Below are 25,532 nucleotides of genomic sequence, written 5' to 3'. Positions count from 1 at the left end.
AATAATCAAGGTAAAATCTTAATTAGGAATAGAGTTATCGTCGGTACCACTCCCTCTTTAGCCGGTAGTTTAATTGGTTTCACGAACCCACTTCATCCTCTCTCTCTACTTTCTCTCTTTCATTTTCTCTTGTACAGTGTGTTTTAAGATTTGTACCTTAGTTGTTTAGTATTTTTTTTAATTGAGTAGGTTGAGTGGGTTGAAAAAGACAGGATTTCCGTATGTTGTGGGTTGGGAAAGATGAAGAAAAATGAAAGAGAAAAGCTGATGTGGCAATGGGTTCAGTGGGAACGACTCCCTCCTCCCTTACGAGGAATCTAATCCCCACCCAATTTCACCAACCAAACACAGAGTTCACATATCAATCAACATCTCGAGGGTATATACATATGATCTCTAGTGTCTTTTCATTTCCTAAAGATTTCCGGTAGCAAATATTTGATTTTATAGGACCTGTTAACATATAAGTTCATTTCAATGGCGTCTTATTCAACATCGTCCATTCAGAAAAGCTATAAGTATGATGTGTTCTTGAGCTTTGCAGGCCAAGACGTCCGTAATAAATTTCTTGATCATCTTTATGTTGCTCTTCAGTGGCAAGAAATTGAGACTTTCAAGGATGATGAGAATCTCAAGAAAGGAAAAAGGATCAAAGATGATCTCTTCGAGTCCATTGAAGAGTCAAAATTCCACATCATTATTTTCTCAAAAGCCTATGCAGCTTCCACCTGGTGTTTGGATGAGCTTGTAAAGATTATGGAGTGTTTGGATGAGCTTGTGAAGATTATGGAGTGTCAGAACGCCGACACTACCCAGCAGATTGCTTACCATGTGTTTTATGACATGGATCCAGCGGACGTCTGCCATCAATGTAAGCTGGTTGAAACAGCTTTTGCCGAAAATAAGAAAAAGCCAGATGCTGTAAAGTGGATAAAGGCTATGGAAGGAGCAGCTGGTTTAGCTGGGTGGGATTTGAGGAATACTGATGATGGGTATGACTCTTTCTTAGTGTTTTAATAAAATTATTGTATTGAAATTTTTTATCTCAAATTGAATTTTGTTACTTGATATATATACGTTATAGTTCTTAAATTATTGTTCATACGAGAAGCTGATTGACTCTCCCCTTATTCTACAGGCATGAAGCCAAAGTCATCAAAAGAATTGTTCAGAAGATTTCACTTGAGTTACGTTCGACTAACTTAAAAGCCAATGAATACTTAGTAGGCATGGAGAGCCGTATACGAGATATAGTTTCCTCTTTGGAAATGGATGTTGAAGATGTTCGTATGATAGGTATCAAGGGGATTGGAGGCGGTGGAAAGACGACTTTGGCCACAGCTGTTTTTGACAAAATATGCTTTCCGTTTGAAGTTAAAAGCATCGTTGGGAACATTAGGGAAGTTTCAAAATCATCGATGTTTGGGTTGCAATTGTTTCAAAAACAAGTGCTTTCCAATGTGATAAAGGATGGAAATTTCACCATATTGAGTGTTCGTGATGGGAAAACCTTAATGAAAAAGAAGTTGTGTGGTAAAAAGGTTCTTCTTGTTCTAGACGATGTGGATCACTTAGACCAGCTAGAGGCATTAGCTGGTGAGCTTAATTGGTTTAAACAAGGAAGTAGAATAATTATTACAACAAGAGACGAGCAATTACTCGTTGCCCACGGAGTGAAAGCGATTCATGACGTCACTCTTTTATCACAATCTGATGCAACTCGTGTCTTTAATAGGTATGCATTTGGTAAAGATATTCCAATTAAAATGTGCAAAGAGCTATCACTCCAAGCTGTCCATTATGCTGCGGGTCTTCCCTTAGGGAGGAGGGAGTCATTCCCTCCCAACCCACTGAACCCATTGCCACATCACTTTTTCTCTTTTATTTTTCTTCATCTTTCCTAATCCACAACACATGAAAATCCTATCTTTTTGAACCCACTCAACTCACTCAATTAAAAAAAATACAAAACAATCAAAGGTAAAATCTTAATTAGCAATAGAGTTACCGATGATACCATTCCCGCTTCAACGACATGGTTAATTGGTTTCACTAACCCACTTCATCATCTCTCTCTACTTTCTCTCTCTCATTTTCTCTTGTACCATGTGTTTTAAAACTTGTACCTTAGTTGTTTTGTATTTTTTTTAATTGAGTGGGTTGAGAAAGATAGGATTTCCGTGTGTTGTGGGTTGGGAAAGATGAAGATAAATAAAAGATAAAAATTGATGTGACAGTGGGTTCAGTGGGTTGGGAGGGAACGACTCCCTCCTCCCTTAACGATGAAAGTTTTGGGTTCATTTCTTTGCGGTAAAGATGACCTTGAATGGAAAGATGCACCGGAAAGATTGAAAAAAATTCCATTGAAAGAAACCCTCGAAAAATTGGAATTAAGCTATACCAGCCTCGATCATGATTACCAGGATATATTCCTAGATGTTGCATGCTTACTAAAAGGTTGGCGGAAAGATGATGATATTAGAGCACTTGAATGTTGTGGATTCCATGCTAGGATTGGCTTGAGAGTTCTTGAACAAAGATCTCTCATAACTATTTCACGTAATCAGGAGTTAGGCATGCATGACCATATACAAGAACTAGGCCAGAATATTGTTCGTCGGTTGCACCCTGTTGTGCCCATCAGACATACCTGGTTGTGGATTCGAGGGGAGATTGAAGATGTATTGACTGATGACTTGGTAAGGATTAAGTAATTAATTAGTTGTTTAAATATATAAAAGCTGGAAGGGAAATCTAACATGGTTTGATTACTTATGGCGGGAGTCTCATGATGACTGTTCTTGGATTACAGGTTACTAAAGCAACAAGAGCTATAACAACTCACACATATCCGTTGTTAGGAGTAATCCGGAAGCTTAGAAGGACATTTAGGAGACTTTAATTTAATTATTGAAAGTTTGTAATAGAGTCAAATTAGGATGCTTTTTCTTGGTCAACAAGTTTAGAATTTGGTAGCAGGTCACGTTTTTGCTTGCTTATAAATAGGTGTTGCTTTCTTTTTTTTTTTTTTAAGATTATGAACTTGAGATTAAGTAGAAAAGTTCTCCTTGCTCCTTTTTTTGTCCCTGCACGTTTTTTCCTTGCTGTCAATTTTCCTTCTTTGTTTGTTGTGCTTTCTTCCTTTTTTATTCCTGATTCATAACAGCAAAATTAAAGAGAGTAAAACATCATTGTTTAAGAAGTTTAAACCAACATTTGGTATCAGAACGAATCTGGTGCGACGTCGAACAAAGAAGGATCGGTTACTCTTCAATACCCAATGATGTCTAAGACGAATTACGCAGCATGGTCTATTAAGATGAAGATTTATATGCAAGCTCAAGAGGTGTGGGAAGCCATAGAGCCGAAGAACCCACTAAATCCGTTGGGTGTGAAGAGAGACAAGATGGTGATGGCTGTCATCTACCAAGCAATTCCGGATGAGGTTCTATTGACGATTGCGGAGAAGCAAATGGCAAAGGAAGCTTAGGAAACACTCAAGACGATGTACTTGGGAGCAGATCGAGTCAAAACAGCCAAAGTTCAAACTCTCAAAGCTGAATTTGAGATGATGAACATGAGTGAATCAGAGACTGTCGACGATTTTTCTGCAAAACTTGGAGGTATTATGAGCAATATTCGTGCTCTTGGTGAAACCGTTCAAGAATCCTACATAGTAAAAAAATTGTTACGAGTCGTACCTTCCAAATTTGTTCAACTTGCATCAACAATTGAACAATTTGGTGATCTTGATGAGATGACTTTTGAAGAAGTGGTCGGAAGACTAAAAGCTCATGAGATTCGTATTGGGGTTCATAAAGAACTCGAGGAGAAGAAGTTATTGTTAACACATGAAGAGTGGACGGAACGGGCAAAGAAGAAAAATAATGAAGATCGTTCAAAACAACGGAAAAACAATTATAACAATAATCGAGGTGGAAAAGGACAAGGACAAGGAAGAGATGTAATTTTCGAAGAAGATGCTAAGTGGGAGTGGGTACCTACAACAAAGTTCAAAGCCATGACAAATGGAACATTCATCTTTGACATCATGCTTGATATCGATGATGAACAGGAAGAAGATATACATCCAAATTTTGATGAAGAATATACACCACAAGGTAGCCCGGTTACCCCTCAATCATCACTTGATAGTTCATCCGAAAATGAAGCTCCACAAAGATATCGTAGTTTGGCCGATATTTATGAAGAAAGTGATGAACTTATGTTTTTACAAGACGAAAAAGAACCGGTAAATTTCGCAAGTGCAAGTGAAAGTGAAGAATGGATGGAGGCTATGAAAAGTGAGTTAAGTGCAATTGAGAAAAATAAAACATGGAGTTTAGTCGAGTTACCAAAGGATAGAAGACCCATTGGCTTAAAGTGGGTGTACAAGATCAAACGAGACCCGAATGGAAAAATATTAAAATATAAAGCAAGGCTAGTCGCTAAAGGCTACATACAAAAACAAGGCATAGATTTTGATGAAGTGTTCGCACCGGTTGCTCGTTTGGAAACCATTCGAATCATACTTGCTCTTTCTGCTTCAAATGGATGGAATGTACATCACATTGATGTAAAATCAGCTTTCTTAAATGGCAATTTAGAAGAAGAAGTTTATGTGACACAACCAGAGGGATTCGTAAAGAAAGATAAACCAAAAATGGTGTACAAATTAGCAAAAGCTTTGTATGGTTTACGCCAGGCTCCACGAGCTTGGAATTTTCGCTTAAACCAATGCATGAAAGTGATGGGGTTTGAAAGGTGTCCACAAGAGTATGCAGTTTACACGAAGAAAAAGAAGGGGAGCATAGTAATAATCGGTGTCTATGTTGATGATCTCATCGTCACCGGAAGTCACAAGGATGAGATAATGAAGTTCAAACAACAAATGAGCAAGGAGTTTGAGATGAGTGACCTTGGGATGCTAGCTTACTATTTAGGCATCGAGGTTAGTCAACATAATAATGGTCTCACTTTGAGACAAACAAATTATGCTAACAACATCCTAAAGAAGGCTGGGATGTTTGATTGTAATCCTTGCAGGTACCCCATGGAGTCAAAGATACAATTGACTAAGGATGAAGAAGGCGAACTCATAGATCCTACCTCATATCGAAGCATCATAGGAGGGCTAAGATATCTTACCCACACACGACCCGACATAGCTTATTCTGTAGGCATTGTGAGTCGCTTCATGGAGAAACCAACCAAGCAACATCTAGTAGCTGTGAAGCACATACTAAGGTATGTGAAAGGAACTGTGGACTATGGTTTGTCATATACGAAAGGTGGCAAGAATAACATGATTGGATACACTGATAGTGATCTAGCAAGAGATGTTGAAGATAGGAAAAGTACAAGTGGAATGGCGTTTTACTTAGACACCAATCTTGTTACTTGGAGTTCACAAAAGCAAAAGTGTGTTGCATTGTCATCATGTGAAGCAAAATTTATGGCAGCTAATAATGAAATATGTCAAGGCATATGGATAAGCAGGTTGCTTGGTGTGTTGAGTGAAAGAAAACTTGGTCCATTTGAATTGAATGTGGATAACAAGTCAGCTTTGGATTTGATGAAAAATCTAGTATTTCATGGAAGAAGTAAGCATATTGACACAAGATATCACTTCATTCGTGATCATATAGAAAGAGGCAATGTTATAGTAAAGCATGTGAATACTAATGAGCAAAAAGCTGACATTTTGACCAAGCCTATGAACAAAGTGAAGTTTGAAGCAATGCGAAAGTTGCTTGGAGTAAAAGACGTGAAGATTCCGGATTAAGGGGAGAATGTTAGGAGTAATCCGGAAGCTTAGAAGGACATTTAGGAGACTTTAATTTAATTATTGAAAGTTTGTAATAGAGTCAAATTAGGATGCTTTTTCTTGGTCAACAAGTTTAGAATTTGGTAGCAGGTCACGTTTTTGCTTGCCTATAAATAAGTGTTTCTTTCTTTTCTTTTTTTTAAGATTATGAACTTGAGATTAAGTAGAAGAGTTCTCCTTGCTCCTTTTTTTTCCCTGCACGTTTTTTCCTTGCTGTCAATTTTCCTTCTTTGTTTGTTGTGCTTTCTTCCTTTTTTAGTCCTGATTCATAACAGCAAAATTAAAGAGAGTAAAACATCATTGTTTAAGAAGTTTAAACCAACATCCGTTGCTATGCGAGCAGGGTATCTGTCATTGTAGAATTTTTACACAAGGTTTTGGAAACATGAAGAAACTTAGATTTCTTCAGGTGACTTCTTCGACCAGTGATTTGTTGGAGGGGATTGAAGTTGGAAAACACTTGCCAAATGCGTTACGATTGCTAAACTGGCGAGGTTACCCTCATTCTTTTCTACCAAATACATTTCAGGCAAATAATCTGGTTGCACTTGAAAGGCCTTATGGAAGAATTAAACGACTATGGGAAGAGGGGGAAAGAAAGGTAGAATGTTTTAATGCTCTATTGCATGATTTCATTATACTCTTATTGTATACGTATTACTGCATTAATTAATATTCAATCTCTTTCTCTTTCTTGCTTATGACAGGCGCTTAATAACCTCAGATATCTTGACATGGGCCATTCAGATTTGACGATCCTTGATTGTGGCTTACTTCCTGTTAGGTAAAATATGAAAGGTTGAAAACATGTGGCTATGCATGTGAAATAAAAGAATCAAATTCAAACTGAAAGTTGGAAAATAAGTGGTGCATTCAACATGTTCAAACTTGAAGTTGGTAGACTTTAAATTGGTTACAACTCTTTCTGTTTTCACATGGCAAACATTCACCTATATATATGCATGTATGTTTTGCATATTTGGTGTGCAAAAACTTGAGAGAACATCAAGTGTAGAAATGTCAAGCCAATTGTAATCTTATGAGTTTTAATAAAATTCTCTAGTTGCAGCCCGTGGACGTAGGATTTGCACCGAATCCGAACCACGTAAAATCCTTGTGTTCTTCTTGCTTTATTTTCGTGAGTTTGTGTGTGTGTGTGATAGTGTGTTTCCGCTGCGTGTACCCGGTCCGGTTCCTAACAACTGGTATCAGAGCCAGATTAGCGAGGTTTGGAGGGTACAATCATTTTTTTTATCACGCACGAGTGTACCTGATTTGTATCTTGTTTGTCGTAATGGCTGAAGACAAGGTTGTAATCGAAAAGTTCAACGGTTCTGATTTTAGCTGGTGGAAAATGCAATTAGAAGCATTGCTATGTCAGAAAGACTTGGACATGGTACTCGGAGACAAACCGGAGAAAATGGAAAAAGCTTTTGAAGATGCGTGGAACTCAAAGGACAAGAAAGCCAAGGCGGTTATTACATTGTCGTTGACGAAGAGCGTTGCTTTCAACATCATGAATGAAACCACGGCGTGTGGTATGATGTAGGCTCTGTCAAATATGTATGAGAAACCATCGGCGGCTAACAAGGTGTTCTTGATGAAGGAGTTGTTCACTACAAGGATGAATGAGGAAGGCTCAGTTACGGTTCACATTAACAATCTAAATTCAATTCTGTCCAGATTATCATCTGTGGGAATTAAATTTGATAACGAGACTCAAGCATCACTGCTACTAGCTTCTCTACCTGATAGCTGGTCCGGAACAGTTACTGCTGTTACGAGTTCCGTGGGGACCAGTGGTATGACTTTTGAAGGGGTTAGAGATTTGGTTCTTGGCGAAGATATCAGACGCAAGAATCAAGGTGGATCTTCTTCTTCTGATTTATTAAATGTCGGAAGAGGTAGAGGGAATAGCAGGAGCAGTGGGAGTCGGGGAAAAAGTTCTTCTAGAACTTTGAAGAATGTGAAATGCTGGAACTGCCAAGAGGTGGGACATGTTAAGAGTCAATGTCCAAAGAAAGAATTAAACATTGCTGGTGCTGAGAGTGTGTCTGAGGATGATGCACTGATACTCAATATGGAAAGTTCTGTGGACTCTTGGGTCATGGATTCAGGGGATTCATTTCACGCCATGGACAACGGGGAAACGATGGTGAATCTAAAAAAAGAAGATTTTGGAAAGGTACGGTTAGCAAATGACGAGATGCTTCAAGTAACGGGCATGGGAGATATTGATCTAGTTACTTCATTGGGAACTACATGGAGCCTGAAGAATGTCAGGGTTATTCCGGAGCTGAAGAAAAAATTGATTTATGTTGGTCAGCTGGATAAACAAGGACTGGAAGTAAGGTTTGGTGGTGGTAAATGGATGGTGGTCAATGGTAATTCGGTGATTGCTCAAGGTATGAAGCGTGGGTCATTGTATATGGTTGAGGTACCTGCTGAGGGAAGTATGACCATCCCGATTAAGCAAAACAAAATTTGGTTCGCTAAATCTACTGCTAAGAGAGTTCATTTTGCAAACATGAATTCTGGAGCCAAGGGGATGTTAGCTGAACGAGTCGGAAATTCTAAACCATTCAGGGGATTCTGTGACAGTGGGAGCACGGGGTGTGTTCCGGGTACAGTTACAAAGAGCCGTTGGGTTTTGAAGACTAAGACTGGAAAATTCTCTCTTGTTGGAAGTTTGCAAAGTTTGGAGAGTGTTAGTGGTCCTCGGTGTATCTCTGGATCTGGTGGAGTGTCCAAACCGGTTGAGACAGAGGATGAGTCGGTGGTGGGATTAGCCACGACTGATTTGGAGCTAGTGGGAGCTTCAACTGGCCCTTCTAGTACTTGAAGATGAGGGGCGGCTGCAATTAGAGAAATGGGACTAAGTTTAGCTTGTTCTTAGGAACTGGAGGCTTGGAAGACTTGGTTGTTTTAAGATTACTGGAGTTGGATGACAGAGACGGACCATGTTGTTCAAACTTTCAAGTGGGAGATTGTTAGGTAAAATATGAAAGGTTGAAAACATGTGGCTATACATGTGAAATAAAAGAATCAAATTCAAACTGAAAGTTGGAAAATAAGTGGTGCATTCAACATGTTCAAACTTGAAGTTGGTAGACTTTAAATTGGTTACAACTCTTTCTGTTTTCACATGGCAAACATTCACCTATATATATGCATGTATGTTTTGCATATTTGGTGTGCAAAAACTTGAGAGAACATCAAGTGTAGAATGTCAAGCCAATTGTAATCTTGTGAGTTTTAATAAAATTCTCTAGTTGCAGCCCGTGGACGTAGGATTTGCACCGAATCCGAACCACGTAAAACCCTTGTGTTCTTCTTGCTTTATTTTCGTGAGTTTGTGTGTGTGATAGTGTGTTTCCGCTGCGTGTACCCGGTCCGGTTCCTAACACTTCCAAATCTCGAGAAGTTAAATCTTAAAAAATGCTCCGATTTGGTGAAACTTAATGCCCCCCATGGATCTCTAAGAAGGCTTGCCCGGTTAGACTTACGTCGGTTGTTGCGTTTATCAGACAGTTGGAATTGCTTCAGGTTCATGATCTATGTGATTTATATCAAAACAGAGCTCTTTTGCTTGATTCATTTTGCTGCTATACATCTGATTGTTAATATATTATTACTGCAATATTAATCTACTTTTTGTTCTTGTTAAATTCTCATAGGTCCTTGAAAACCTCATTTTCCTGGACTTCAACTATTCAAGTTTGACGACCCTTGATTGTGGCTTAGTTCCGAATCTCGAGAAATTAATTATTGACAATTGTTATAATTTGGTAGAACTTCAGGTGCCTATTGGATCTGTGAGAAGACTTGTCTACATAGACTTGAATGATTGCAAGAGATTAAAATCAATTTCTTTTATCAAACAGTTGGAGTCGCTTCAGTTTCTTAATATATGTTGTTTAGATCTCACGCAGTTCTCAGATATATAATCCCAAGGAATAATATCCAAGAACTACCCTCTTTCATTGGAAATCTTCAAAACCTTGTTTCTCTAAAGTTCTATGGGTGCAAAAACCTCAAGAGACTTCAATCAGGCATATGTGTTCATTTACGACATCTAAAACACCTTGACCTTGAAGGTAGTGCCATAGAAGAATTACCGGAGGATCTTGGCCACTTAGAGAGTTTAGAAACTCTAGAATTAGGTTATACGTCTCTCAAGCATCTCCCTAATAGCATTTGTATGTTGACACATCTGAAAACTCTGCTTCTTGATGGTTGTAAAGGGATTAAGAAGTTACCTGAGGATCTTGGCCTATTAGAATATTTGGAGGAACTAAGTCTAGGACAATGCAAGATAAGAGATGTTCCAAGTAGCATCTGTAAGTTGAAACTTCTCAGAAAGCTTTACCTTCGCTATTGTGATCAACTTGAGGGATTGCCCGAGAAACTAGGAGACTTGGAATGTTTAGAAGACTTAAATATAGAAGGTACAGGAATAAGTCATCTTCCATGGAGTATTTCTTTATTGAAAGGTCTGAAAATTGTTGGATTTAAATAAAGATATGACGAACAACAACCACCAAAAAGGAGTTTGTTATACCATGGTATTTTGAAATTTAGTTTTGTTTAAACGTAAATGATTTTGTATTTTTACTTTTTTCATTTAAAGACATGTTAAATTGTAACAGTGTTGCTTTTGAATTGTTTTCTACTTACAAGCACATGGTTGCATATTGTAATTGTTACTTTTTATCACTTAACGGTTTATATTTTTCCATTGTTAGTATTTGGAGTCGTCATGTTTTTATTTTTCACCTTGTGGTGTACTTATTTTTGTCTTAGCTTTTCTTGTTTCAGTTTACACTTGTATATTGTGCTAAACTGAGTTTTGAAAAATATTTATGGATTAATTAGAACAAAGAACAAAGAAAAATACTCTAATGGATTGGCTTCTTAGTTACGCTGTGTTTTGAAGAACACTGGTGCCACAAGCAAAAGTCTGAGATTGACTCAGATCGAAGGATATTAGAAACGGAAGTTTTGTGGAATCAAGACATGTCATCGAGATACGAGTAAATTCAAGGATCAAAGATTGATAGGTCTCGATCGGTTGGCTAATGTAGATAAAGAGGAGACTGTTGACTCCGGATAAGTGTGGTTCACAATATCACCCTATAAAGCTAAAGTGCACCAGAGAATTGTATATCTTCACTCTATTCAATACATCAGATACATGGGTTATTTATACAAAGAAAATACAACTAAAACCTACATATACGGGATAAACTACTCAAGAAACTTGACTAGACCAGGTCTACAACAGAATATATAAATACACATGTGTGAAATAATTTTTGACCGTTATTACCCCCCGGCAAGCTCATGTGCGGGACGAACTTGGAGCTTGTTACATAACAAACGGAAACGATCTTTGTGTAGAGGTTTGGTAAATATATCCGCGTGTTGGTCAACGGATGAGACATGACTAATGTGGAGTTCTTTTGCTTCAACCTGTTCTTTGACAAAATGAAAATCAAGGGCAATATGCTTGGATCTGGTGCGAATAACTGGATTTTGAGTCATGAAGATGGTGCCAACATTGTCACAGAGTAGTAAAGGAGCACAAGTGATGGGCGCATGAAGTTCAAATAGGAGTCTCTTGAGCCAAATTAACGCAGCAGTTGTGTATGCCAATGCTCTGTATTCGGCCTCTGAGCGAGCAACGACCTTTTGTTTGCGGGATGTCCAACTTATGAGATTTTTGCCATGATATATAGCAAAGCCATATTGTGATCGACTATCATCAGCATCAGATAACCATCCTGCATCCGAGAAAGCTAGAAGAGAAGTCTTGTTAGTTGGAGAGAAGTGTAAGCAATGAGTGATAATGCCTTGTAGATACCGCAAGGTCCTTTTTATTGCTTGCCAATGAAGAGTAGTAGGGGCATGCATATATTGGCAAACCTGATTAACCGCAAAAGTAATGTGTGGGTGAGTGATGGTGGCGTATTGAAGAGATCCAACAACCTGCCGGTAAAGTTTCGGATCAGCAAATGGCCACCAGAGCGAGTAAGCTTAGAATTTGCATCAGCCGGAGTGGAGATGGGAGTGGCTGATGACATGTGACTCCGATCAAGAATATCACGAAGGTATCATTATTGACTGAGGGTAAGGCCAGATGTAGTGCGGGTGATTGTAATTCCTAAGAAATAATGAAGATCTCCCAGATCTTTGAGTGCAAAGGTAGAGTGTAGTTGGTGAATGAATCGTTGTATGATATGTGCACATCTGTTCCTGTGATGATTAGGTCATCAACATACACAAGGATGTAAATAACAGCCAATTTGGATTTGTGCACAAAGAGAGACGTGTCTAAGTGGCAAGCGCGAAATCCGTGCGCGGTTAGATACCACTTGAGTTTGGTAAACCAAGCTCTTGGCGCTTGTTTTAGGCCATAAAGAGCTTTAGTGAGGCGGCAGACATGTGTTGGTTTTGTATGGTCTTCAAAGCCTCTGGCTTGGCGCATGTAAACAGCTTCATGTAGATCGCCATTGAGAAACGCATTATTGATGTCCAGTTGACAAATACACCAGCCCTTAGAAATAGCAAGTGATAATACCTAGCGAATTGTTGTAGGTTTGATAACCGGACTGAAGGTATCAAAGTAATCAACACCCTCTTCTTGACTAAACCCTTGAGCAACCAGGCGGGCCTTGTATCGTTCAATTGTGCCATCCGAATGCTTCTTTATCCTGAAAAGCCATTTGCATCCTACAATATTGACATTAGGAGGACATGGGACAAGTGACCATGTCTTATTTCTCATAAGTGCATCATATTCAATTTGCATAGCCTCTTGCCAACATTTATGTTTTATGGCTTGACTAAAGTTACGGGGTTCGTGAAGTGAGGTTGTGGAGACAGATGTGAAATCCTTAGGTTTAAACGAATTTGTTTGAGCTCTTGTAACCATGTGATGTTTGTTGTTTTCGGCTTGGCGAAAATGGGAAGGGATAGAAGGAGATTGACGAGCACAAGAGATTATAGTGGATTGTTGATACCGAGGGCCTGTAGAGGGGGACGGTGGAGCCGTAGGTGGAGGGGAAGAATAAGGGAGAGGTATAGTTGAAGGTGTAGTTGTAGTAGTTGGGCCAGAGGGTATGTGTGGGATTTGAGCTACAAGAGTTGGGCCAATGTCAACGGAGTTGGACTGGGCGGAAGAGACATTGTAAGTTGGTGGGTTGGAAGGCTGTGAATAAGGAAAGATTTCTTCATTGAAGATCACATGTCGGGCAATGTATAGTCTTTTGGATGAGGGATGATAGCACAGGTAGCCTTTATGAGCGGGGCTGTAGCCAAGGAAAACACAAGGAAGGAAGCGGAAGTCGATTTTATGTTGATTATAGGGACGTAAGAATGGATAGCATAAGCACCCAAAAGTTTTAAGAGATGTATAATCAGGAATCTTAGAGTAAAGTTTTTGGTATGGGGACAAGTAATTTAGAACAGGTGTAATGGTCCGATTATGAAGGTATGTAGCAGTTTCAAAGGCATGTTCCCAAAATTCATGTGGAAGAGATGATTGGGCTAAAAGAGTAAGGCCTTTTTCAATAATGATGCGATTTCGGCGTTCAACCGCACCATTTTGCTCATGTGTGTGAGGGCATGAGACACGATGGATGATTCCATGAGTGTTCAAGAAATTTGAAACATTTCGATATTCACCGCCCCAATCGGTTTGTAAGCTTTTGATGGTACTGTTGAATTGAGTTTGAATCATAGTTTGAAATTGAATAAAGGTATCAAAAACTTGAGATTTATGGGACAAAAAATATATCCATACGAATTTGGTACAATCATCCACAAATAACACAAAATATCGTTTGCCATTTATTGAGAAATACGGGGATGGGCCCAAAACATCTGAATACATTAATTCAAAAGGTTGCAAAGAGGAAACATGTTTGTGAGTAAAAGGAAGTCGGTGACTCTTGCCTAACTGACAAGGTTCACAAACAGTAGGAAAGTGTTGAGAAGAAATAGGAAGTTTATAACGAGACAGAAGTTGTCTGAGTAACGGAGCATGTGGGTGAGCTTGCCGTTTGTGCCATCCATGGAGAGTAGTGCGAACTCCAGAGAGGGCCATGGTGCTTTTGGCTTTATTGGTGAAGTGAGGGATGCGATACAGGCCCTGATCAACGTCCCCTTGAAGGAGTGTGTGTCCCTGCAAAGACTTGACAGTACATTGAGAAGGCCATAACTCCATATACACATATTATCAGATGTTAGTCTTGAGATACTAATGAGATTTTTAGTGAGGCGAGGGACCACAAGGACAGATGGAAAGTTAAGGTTATACAAATGTGATGAACCCATATGAGAAATAGAAAGATCATTACCATTGCCAACTTGTAGCTTGTCGGTCCCATTGTATGGCTCAGTAATTTGAAGCTTCTAGATGTCAGGTGTTACATGTTCTGTTGCACCTGTGTCAAAGTACCAGGCTGGATCAGCAACTGAAGATGGACTGTAATTTTGAACGAAGTTTTCTTGATGAGAATTGGACCGAGGATTGGGCCTTCTGGAAGGATAATCTGTTTGGTTGGTTCGCTGCCAACAGTCAATTGCTTCGTGTCCGGGTTTGTTGTATAACTGGCACTGAGGATGTGAGCGTTTGCGATTGTCATTGGATCGATGTCCAGAGGCTGAGGAAGAGGAGAAATTAGAGCTGGAGGTATGCCTTTGTGAACGGTTGACATTGAGTGCAAGCGTATTCAACAGGTGATGGTGTTGGGTTTTGTGCAGCCTGACGAGAGATTTCCTGTTCCAAGCGGGACTCTTCTTGAAGCAGCATACCCACCAATTCATCGACAGAGTCATCATTGTTATGAATCATGTAAGCAGAAATAAAAGGGCCATACGAAGAGTCAAGACCCGTAAGGATATGTCTAATTAGGTCTTCATTGGATATTGGATATGAATTCTCAGCAAGAGAGTCGGCTATGGCCCGTTTACGCTCGATATACTCAAGCATAGACGATGAGCCCTTTGAAATTTACTGAAGGTCGGCCTTCATGGTCATGCGACGAGCCCCAGTTTAGGCCTGAAATGTCTTATCGATGGCTGACCAGGCTTGTTGAGAGGACGAGCACCTAGTGACGATTGCAAGAGCCTTCTCCGAGAGGGTAGACTTGATCCCGAGAAGTACAAAACTATCACGCTTCTTCCATAGAGTATACTCGGGATTGGGATTGGACGTGGTAATCCCTTCAGCGTTGGTGGTAGAAATAGTTGCAGCAGGTGGAGCAGGGGAGAGAACGAAGTCAGCTAGGTCGAAGGTGGTTAGGGCAGAGAGGATTGTGGAACGCCATAACGTGTAATTTTCCCTTTAGAGTTTGATACTGATCGAAGGGATCTGGAAATTTAGGGGGGCTGAGTTGGTAGCGAGGCCAAGAAGAAGAGAGTTGTTAGCCATGGATGATTAATTCGAGAGGTTTTTGGTGGTGCTCTGATACCATATAAAGCTAAAGTGCACCAGAGAATTGTATATCTTCACTCTATTCAATACATCAGATACATGGGTTATTTATACAAATAAAATACAACTAAAACCTACATATACGGGATACACTACTCAAGAAACTTGACTAGACCAGGTCTACAACACAATACATAAATACACATGTGTGAAATAATTTTTGACCGTTATTACACCCATATGAGTTAGATTTTGAATGTCCTTATCTTGGGTTGGAAATTTGTTTCGAGTCAAACATCTTTGGGCCATGGATACCGAAATTAAAGTTGTGAGTCATATGCTCATTGGACCGAACCATGTCAATAGAGTTACGTAATTTATCAATAGCAACATTAATTCAAATGTAATCGGCAACCAAAATATTTTCTTCACTAACTAAAATTACACATTTTTTCATTTAAAATAATACATTCATCCTTAGCTATTACAAGTTTCTTTTCTAAGGAGTATATCCTAAGCTTGCATTCTTCACGACGCAGTCTAAGTTTGGTCAACTCACTATTAATCTTCTCTCGGTCATCTACGACAGTCTAATAGACTTTTAGGGCTTGTGTTAAATCCGATTAAATTTTAATTAGATAAGGTTCACAGACAAAGCTATCAAAATTGTATTCGAAAAGCATAAATTGTACCCCTTGGATGATGTTTTGGTTAGGCGGGTCATTTGAGGCCATACAACAATAGTTGTGCTAAGCATCATAATTTTCATCATCATCGGAACCTGATGAACAATAACTAGTAACTAGCAACCAGAGTCACAGTCCACGTTGTGTCTATTTATAAGACACAAATTCTTTTCTTCACCACTCTCCTCATTAGCAGATGACTAGTACCCATCACTAGAAGAATAAACACCTATGCCGACAACATCTATGCTGACGACAGTTGTTGTCGGGACAAAGGACCCTATGTTGATGACTAGTCATCGGGACAGGGTTGACCAACTTAATTTAACCTGAGAAACTATGACGATGACTTGTCGTCATCATAGATTCGACGGGAACGTAAAGTAATTTACATGGTTTCTCAAAACCTATGCCGACGACATGTCGTCGGTATAGGTTGCGTAAATTGTCTTTTCTATTTAATTATATTAAGCGGTGCAGAAAATAGAAACATCATCGTTTTTTTCGAAAGCAATCCCGAAGACATGTCATTGGCATACAATCTGGCGATCCGCGTTAAACTCTGTCCCGACGACATGTCTTCGGGACACATAAGTTTTAAATTTTTTTTTATTTTCCCATAATAAAAACGATGTAGTATTCGTTAAACCTATACCGATGACTTGTCGTCATCATAGGTGTTGATACACGAAAGTGACTGTCGGCAGCTATGAAATGTATCCGGAAGCGAAGACTTGTTAAAACTGAGAACCGAAGATTTAAAAGTGTTGGGTTAATGGAGCCATTAACAAAAATGTCAAGCCTTTCAAATTGTGACAAGATGGTTATAGTTAAAGGGCAATAATTGTAAATGGATTTACAATTCAATTTACAATCGAATTATTCGCATGATACGTTTTTGGTGAAAAGATGATTTAAGTTTCACGTCTCACTTCTTTGTTTTTTCAAAGGTAGGTACGGTGCATTTCTTGTTTTTCAAAGGTAGGTATGGCGCATGACATTTTCATTGTTTATATACAATGTATATAATTGGTGGCGACGTCTATATAAAAAGAAAGGTGTGCTAATCTTCCTCAGTAGTAATAAAAGAACACCTAGTTTCAGCTCGAGGATGTAGGATTTACACCGAATCCGAACCACGGAAAACCTTTGTATATCTTTTGCTTTATTTTCTTCTTTCGTTGTGTGTGTGTGTGATAGTGTTTCTGCTGCATGTACCCTGCCCGATTCCTAACAACTGGTATCAGGGCGAGGTGTTGAGGTCTGGAGGGTACTGTACGATCGACATAGCTCTCAAAAAAAATTTGATTGTTAAAATTCAAGAACTGTTGTTTCGGCTTTGCCGTCACTGATATTTTTGGGGAGGTACAATCGGGTTTTCTGTCACACACTAATACACTAAACGAAACAAGTGTGCCGACTGTCAAGTTCAGGCCCGTGCCATTGTTGTCTCTGTTTAACTGTCTTGAGTTGTCTCTTGTTTGTCATAATGGTTGAAGACAAGGTTGTAATCGAGAAGTTCAGCGGGTTCTGATTTTAGTTGGTGGAAAATGCAAGTATAAGCATTGCTATGTCAGAAAGACTTGGATATGGTACTTGAGGACAAGTCGGAGAAAATGGAAAAAGTTGTTGATGATGCATGGAACTCAAAGGACAAGAAAGCTAGGGTAGTTATTACATCTTCGTTGTCAAAGAGTGTTGCTTTCAACATCATGAATGAAAACACAACGCATGGTACGATGGATGCTATGACGAACATGTATGAGAAACTGTCGGCAGCTAACAAGGTGTTCTTGATGAGGGAGTTGTTCACTACAATGATGAATGAGGAAAGTTCAGTTACGGTTCACATTAACAATCTAAATCCAATTCTATCCAGATTATCATCTGTGGGAATTAACTTTGATAATGAGACCCAAGTTGCACTACTGCTAGCTTCACTACATGATACTTGGTCCGGAACAGTTATTGTCTACTTGATACTTGGTCCGGAACAGTTATTGTCTTTACTAGTTCTATGGGGACTAGTGGTATGACTTTTGAAGGGTTTAGAGATTTGGTTTGGGAAAGGATAGCAAACACAAATCTTCTTCTAGTTTATTAAATATGGAGAGAGGTAGAAGGAATAGCACGGACAGTGGGAGCCAAGGAAGAAGTTCGTCTAGAACTTGGAAGAATGTGAAGTGCTCGAACTGTAAAGAGGTAGGACATGTCAAGAGTCAATGTCTAAAGAATTAAACATTGTTGGTGATGATAATGTTTTTGAGGATGATGCATGGTTACTCAGTGTGGAAAGTAATATGGACTCTTGGGTTATGGATTTTGGTGCTTCATTTCATGTTACCTACAATAATGAAGCAATGAAGAATCTGAAAGAAAGTGACTTTGGGAAGGTAAGGTTGGGTTATGGAGAACCATAGAATTAACATGTATGAGAGATATTAAGTTAAAAACTACTTTAGGAACTACTTAGTGCTTACGTAATGTTAGGGTGATTCCAGAACTGGAAACTAAGTTGATTACAGTTGGGCAATTAGACAATCAAGGATTGGATGTCAAGATTGGTGGTGGAAAGTGTAAGGCACTCAATGGGGATCTGGTTATTACCTGAGGATTCAAACGATGGTCATTATACATGGTGTCGGTTCCATCTGGGGATGTAACCCCCCCCCCCCCCCTTATTAATATGAATAGAAAAGTCGTGTTTGCTGAATCTAGTATAGATAAGAGGGTTTAATTTGCAGACTTGAAGCCTGGAGCCATGAGGATGTAAGCTGAGCGGATTTGGAAGTCTAAACTGAATAGAGGATTTAGAAATAGCGGGAGCATGGGTGGTAATCCGAGTACTAGGGCAAAATAAAAATGGGTTTCTATGACTGAAAAGTCGAATGTTAAAATCTCTACTGGGAATAGTCTGCTAATTTTGGAGAGTGTTATCCACTAAAATTCTCTGGAGTCGATGGTACGTGTTTGTGGGAGTCGGTTGAGATTAGGGATGTTTTTATGGTAGGTTCAAGCATGACTGGGTATGATATGACTAGTGTTCAGTTAGGGCTTAGGCAAGCTTTAACTAGTCCCTCTGGTATTTGATAAGAGGGGACGAATATAACTAGGGGAAATTGAATGGGTTTTAGCTTGTTCTTGGGCACTGCAAGCTTGGAAGACTTGTTTGGTTTGAATATTACTGGATTTACTGTGTTGTTAATGTCTCCATGTTGGAGATTGTTGGGTTAATGGAGCCATGAACAAAAATGTCATGTCTTTCCAATTATGACAATGTAACACCCTGTTTACAATCGTTTCATAATTCGGGACTGTGACCCGAATATCAATTACCATAAGGCTTTGGGCATTGGGGAAAGAGAGATTTAGACCCCTTTGGATGTGGATAATGTAGATTAGGTGATCCGAGAGTTTGGTTTGTGTTTTGGAGCCCAAGGGAATAACCATAAAGTGATAGTTCGGGCCTTTTTTAATTTTGTATTTAATTTCGGAGAGTTTTGATAGGCTTGTTTTGATCCCGTGGCTTGAATTTGTGAGTAGAAGTTACTCCAAAACCTTTAGAATTCATATCTTGTCATTTTAAAGCTTGGTATGTGATAAAAATCAGATCTTTTCGGTTGAAGTTCACCCGTGCATGAGTTGTTGGTCGTTTCATGTAAGTAGGATGATAGATATAGATTTTGGACCTCTTGAAGCCATTTTATGGCTTAAAGTTATTGACATTATGGATTAAGACCTTAGCTAGATATAGATATAAGGTTTGGACATTAAGCTTTAAGGGGTTAAGCTCCTTTGCTTGAGTTTTGGCCACCTGATGAGTACACTGGGCGTACGTATGTGTATGCTCAGCATAGTGCATGGAGTCCCCGTCTGTAAGCATCAAAGAGTTGTACTTTGTGCATCAGCAGGCAGTACGTGGGGTATATCAACCTGGTATGTGGGGCGTACTTCTAGAAAGCTTATTATGGGCCTTATGAACCTTGGGTATTTTGGGGGTTGGGCTATGAGATGTTGGATTAGATATGGCAAGGGTAAAATGGTCTTTTACCCATAGGATAGGGTATGGATTTGACATTGGATTTTGGGAATTGTCTTAATTATTGATCGGGGGTAATTTGGTTGTGTTCAGTGTGAGGATCCCGGGTGTAGCAGCGCGAGTGTTTTGGTTATCTTGGATTGAGGTGAGTCTCCTCACTGTACCCGTGGGTCGAAGGCACCAATGTCGGCCTACTAGGATCTGTTATGCTAGTTGTCTTTGTGACACTTGCATGGTATGTTGGGCTAGGCCCATTATAGGATGGGCTAGGCCCCCTATATGACGGGTTAGGCCCATTTGTATGTCGGGTTGGGCCTATTGGTTTGGCACGGCTAGGCCCATTATGACGGTCTAGGCCCAATGATATTTATGGTATGTGGTATTTTGGGGAACTCACTAAGCGTTGTGCTTATGGTTTTATTTTCAGGTACTTTCGGTTCGAAAGGGAAAGCCCGACTTAATCGCAGGGCATCCACCAATGTTTCCGCAACATTATGCTTTTGGGATTCTACTCTGATAATTGTTTTATTATGATATACTTTTGAATTATTGAAAAAGGATAATTGGTGTTTCTGGGTCAATTAAAAATAAAATTTTTACCTTATAATTTTTGGAATGTTACACAAAAGAATGTTATAGTTCAAGGGAAATAATTTTCAATTGATTTACAATTCAATTTACAATTGAATCATTAGCATGATACATGTTTGCCGAAAAGATGATTTAAGTTTCACGTCTCACTTTTTTGTTTTTTCAAAGGTAGGTACGACCCATTTCTTGTATTTCAAAGGTAGGTATGGCGCATGACACTTAAATTATATATATATATATATATATATATATATATATATATATATATATATATATATATATAATTGGTGGCGAGGTCTGTATATGAAGAAAGGTGTGCAACCAACCTTGTGTGCTACATTTTGTAATTGTAATCTTCCTCAATAATAATAATAATAATAATAATAATAATAATAATAATAATAATAATAATAATAAACTCAGTTGCAGCCCGTGGATGTAGGATTTACACCGAATCCAAACCACGTAAAATCCTTGTGTTATCTTTTGCTTTATTTTTTGCTTTCATGTGTGTGTGATAGTGTTTCCGTTGCGTGTACCCTGTCCGATTCCTAACAAAAAGCTTTTGTTTGTTATGGATACCGCAGTATCAGAAAAGTAATAATCATCTTTTCTGAAATTGTGTGTTGAGTTGGTTTTTTCCGGTCCCAAGCATGGGAAGCATGGTCATCTAAATCAGGATTACTTTTACTTTATCTTAATTATTGATTAGTACTATTTTCTTCTATAAATAGACATTGTAATCTTTTGAATTTGTGTCTGAGTTCCATCTTCCTTTTAATCATATCAAGTTAAATGCAAACCTCCTTATCTTTTATATCTTATGCCCTTCATTATTCATACTTTGTTGTTCATTGTATAATAACTTGTGTTTAACACCAAACCAAGTTATGTTTACACAAGTATCTCTCTATCTTGCTTACATTTAACGATATATGTTGTTGTTACTTTTCCTTTACAAATTCTCTCTCTTTTATTGTTGAGCTTCATCAAGATCCACGAGATTAACTTATAATTTCACACCATTGATATCAAGCCATAGTGGTTGCTTTTTAACTTTCTTTAAAAAATCCATACCTACCAACAATGACATGTCCTTATATCCCTTGTCACTGATCAAGCTGAAGTCATACTTGAAGATGGTCAACTTGCAATGACCAGACCTACCAACAATGACATAGAAAATATGGAGAAAGTCGAAATTGCTTCTATGAAATCTCATGTGGAGTTCCTCCTGACATTTTTGATCTTATCATCAACTGCAAATCTATAAAAGAAATTTGTGATATTCTTAAGACGAAATAGTCATACAAAGTCATAAAGTTGGAAACTTTATGACTTAGGACATCATTTTGGGATTGGATCTGAGTTTTGGATGTAAGGGATTAATGGAATAAGCTCTTAATGGAGTTTTGGAAATGGGCTGCATACGCTAGGTGTGGTGGTACGTTGCACATACGCGGTCAGCACCACACTTTTGGTCAACATCAGAGTACGTTGGGCGTATTCTCTTGGTATGTAGGGCGTACTCTGCTGGCAAGAAATATTGACTTTTGGACATTGACTGTTGACTTTGACTTTAACCACGGTTGACCAGGTTTGACTTAAGGGTAGTTTGAGCTATAGTAAAGCCTTGGTCTCTATCTGTTCAATAGGTGACCTGTAGAGCTGGTAGTCGGAACAGTGTATTGTTCAGATATATTCACCAAATTGTGAGGTGAGTTTTCCTCACTGTACCCGTGTGTCGAAGACACCAATGCCGACCCACTAGATTATTTATCTTGGTTTGGATTGTGATATGATAGTTGTAGTTGTTCGGTGGATCCGTATGATTATATGTATTTGATGGCTCTCTGTTATGTTTATTTGTTGCATAGGTCGACATGTTGTGTTGGGTTTAGGTGGTCTTGCTTTGTGTTGTAGGATAAAACACCCGGGGACGACCGGATAGGAAGTAGGCCTGCAAGGCGGTCCAATCAAGTCGGCGACCCGTGGAGCGGTCCGGATAGGCTGTAGGCCCTGCGAGGTGTTCCAGTCATGTCAAAGGCTCGTAGAGTGGTCTGGATAGGCCGTAGGCCCTGCGAGGCGTTCTAGTCATGCCAAAGGCTCGTAGAGCTGTCCAGATAGGCTATAGGACCTACGAGGCAATCCAGTCAGGTTGGTTGTTCATATTGTATGCTTGTTTGTTGTGGCGTGCTGGTACTTTGGGGGAACTCACTAAGCTTTGGCTTACAGTTTTAGTTTATGGCTTAAGGTACTTTCGAGGATCGTGGGAAGGCAAAGGTGTGATTGTACACAACTTTCTATTTTTTATGTCTTCGGGTCTTGAGAAAACTTTGATTTTGAAATAATGTTTTCGGAAACAATGGCTCTTTTGTAAACAATGATGTTAAATGTGTAACATCCCAAAATAAGAGCCAAAAAAATTCATTTTTGAAACATATACTTAGCAAAACATTAGAAATAAAACATTCACTGATCATATTATTTCATAAAAAAAAATGTCGCGTGTCCGGAAACCATTTTATAAAAACATAATAATGTCAGAGTACAAATCCCAGAATAACTCATGATGTGGAAATCAATGTGTGTGTAAGATGTGCCGCTACCGCGCCAGCTCTTTCCCCTTCGACGAAGAGGTACCTGAAAACAAAACTATAAACTGTAAGCACAAAGCTTAGTGAGTTCCCCCATCATACCACCTACCATACAGTTACATAACATACATATATTGTCCGGCATATCTGGGTGCCCGACCTACCCCTTCGGTCCTCCCGACCGGATACTATCTAGCATATCTGGGAGTTGGCCTCCCCTTCGGTCCTCTCGACCGGGTACTGACTAGCATATCTGGGTGCTGATCTCCCCTTCGGTCCTCTCGACCGGGTACTGGGGACTATTTCACCCCCTTACTACTACCACATAACACATTTATCACATAATCTATCTAGCATGGCTGGGCACGACCGCCCCTTCGACCCTATCGGCCGGTAATCTGGGGACTATCTCCCCCTACTGTCACTAGTACATAGCATCATGTCATTTTAGCACATAAACATATCACAGGTAGTAACAACCCTAGATGAATATCACAGAGACAATCATCTATCATGCAACTCCTACTAGTGGGCCGGCATTGTGGCCGTAGACCCACCGCTACTAGAAGGTAACTCACCTCAAGGTGGCTGCTGATCTACGTGGGAACTGACTGACTTCTGCTGCTGCTGCTCCGGAAATCCTCCGGCTATAATTCCCACAAAAACACTCAATCAAATACTGCTAACCGACCTCAGGGTAAAATGACCATTTACCCCTAACTAAACCAAGAGTAAAAATCAAAGTCAACTTCCAGTTGACCCGACTTGCCGAGTTGGCTTGCCAACTCGCCGAGTCCCTATCCACTCGATTGACCATAATCTCATCTCTACTCGTCGAGTTAGGCATTGACTTGACGAGTTTCCTTCTAAACCGATGACCACTAGTCCTTCATCCTACTCGCCGAGTTGTATGAACAACTCGTCGAGTTCATCTTCAACCGAAGAACATTCTATGCTGAGACTCGCCGAGTCGTACGAACAACTCGCCGAGTCTGTTCTTGAGGCTCGCCGAGTCAGGGCATTGACTCGCCGAGTTCCTCCATGAGTGAGTCTGGCTTCCGACTCACTGAGTCACCCCCCCCCCATGACTCACGACTCCACTCAGCAACACGAAAAGGGGAAAACTCGAGGACTCGCGACTCGACTCGCCGACTCCGATGAACGACTCGCCGAGTCGGCCACATGCCACTATTATATACTCGATTTTGCTTGGATCCAGCTCATTCCATACGTAGATCTAGGTTCCTAGGGCTTGATTAACACGTAAAGTTTCCAACTTTACGTGTAAATAAACACCAATGAAGGTTTTAGGGCTCAAAATGCACTAAAAGAGTAGATCTAGGGCTTTCATGCAATATGGCTTCATAAAGGCAGTGGATCCGAGCTCCTGGAGCTCAGTCATGCCTAGATCTAAAGGTTAATCAGCTTATCACAGACCCTAGTTCATACCCAAGCTTGGAAATGGCTCAAGAAGGACTTTAATGGAGCTCTAAGGGACTATAAGCATGATAACAGAGGGAAACTGAGTTATACCTCAAGGAAATCTCTGAAATAACACCAAGATGCCTGGCCTCCTTCCTCTCCTCTTGATCTACTCTCCTTTCTCTCTCAAAGTCTTCAAGAAATCACACCAAGCACTTCAATTCACAAGGAACGATGTTAGAACGATATAGGGGGCTTTGAGGGTGAATGGGGGCGAGCTTGGGGCGCATAAGGTTGGTTTAAATAGGGTGCAAACCCTTGGAATTAGGGTTTCACCAGACAGCGGGGACTCGCCGAGTCCAGAATATGGACTCGCCGAGTCGCCAACTTAAACGTGTTCCATGTCCCGGCTCTACTCGGCGAGTCGGGCCTACAACTCGCCGAGTCCAAGGCTAAAATGCAAAATACTTAGATAAATTTACATACCAGGAACCAGGTGCTACAAATCTCCCCCACTTATTTTAGACTTCGTCCTCGAAGTCTGCTGCTCGGTCCTGAAACAGCTCGGGGTAATGCTCCATCATTTCTTCCACCGGCTCCCAAGTCCACTCTGAACCCTTTCGGTGCTGCCATTGCACCTTCACTAATTCCACCCTCTTGTTCCTCAGATCCTACGACTTCCGGTTGAGGATTGCGACTGGGCGCTCAATAAAATTCAGGCTGTCGTCAACCTGGATATCCTCTAACGGCACCACCACTGAATCATCCACTAGGCACTTCCGCAGCTGGGAGACATGGAAAGTGTTGTGGATCTGACTGAGCTCGGCTGGCACATCTAGCCTATATGCCACCTTGCCCACCCGGGCCAGAACCCTGAAGGGTCCAATGTACCTGGGGCCCAATTTGCCCCGTTTCCTGAATCGGATGACAC

At 39.9% G+C, this 25,532-nt stretch overlaps 2 protein-coding genes across 2 annotated transcripts in view; both read left to right on the top strand.

Annotated features, from left to right (window-relative positions):
• The first annotated feature begins 477 nt into the window (after window positions 1–477).
• Window positions 478–3,490, top strand: LOC145157400 (TMV resistance protein N-like). The gene is made up of 5 exons (XM_079076444.1): window positions 478–992; window positions 1,139–1,809; window positions 2,317–2,699; window positions 3,035–3,106; window positions 3,227–3,490. The coding sequence occupies exons 1-5, from the start codon at window positions 478–480 to the stop codon at window positions 3,488–3,490; spliced, it is 1,905 nt and encodes a 634-aa protein (XP_078932570.1).
• A 14,684-nt stretch (window positions 3,491–18,174) lies between these two features.
• The window catches only part of LOC145157399 (TMV resistance protein N-like), a 29,757-nt gene continuing 22,399 nt past the window's right edge, over window positions 18,175–25,532 (top strand). Inside the window, exons 1-2 of the mRNA XM_079076442.1 lie at window positions 18,175–18,345; window positions 19,087–19,181. Coding sequence (XP_078932568.1) covers window positions 18,175–18,345; window positions 19,087–19,181 — 266 coding nt within the window. The remainder of the gene's footprint in view (window positions 18,346–19,086; window positions 19,182–25,532) is intronic.

The sequence above is a fragment of the Lactuca virosa genome, chromosome 2 (assembly GCF_052849685.1).
Source record: "Lactuca virosa cultivar CGN04683 chromosome 2, Lactuca_virosa_CGN04683_v6, whole genome shotgun sequence".
Lineage (NCBI taxonomy): Eukaryota > Viridiplantae > Streptophyta > Magnoliopsida > Asterales > Asteraceae > Lactuca > Lactuca virosa.
This window is presented reverse-complemented; position numbering and strand designations above follow the sequence as displayed.

Excerpts from the sequence above, each read along its gene's own strand:
- LOC145157400 (XM_079076444.1), top strand. The coding sequence starts at position 478 with ATGGCGTCTTATTCAACATCGTCCATTCAGAAAAGCTATAAGTATGAT. Across the intron at positions 1,810-2,316 it reads AGCTGTCCATTATGCTGCGG|ATGACCTTGAATGGAAAGAT; the intron begins GTCTTCCCTTAG and ends TTTGCGGTAAAG. Across the intron at positions 3,107-3,226 it reads CTGCACGTTTTTTCCTTGCT|AACGAATCTGGTGCGACGTC; the intron begins GTCAATTTTCCT and ends ATTTGGTATCAG.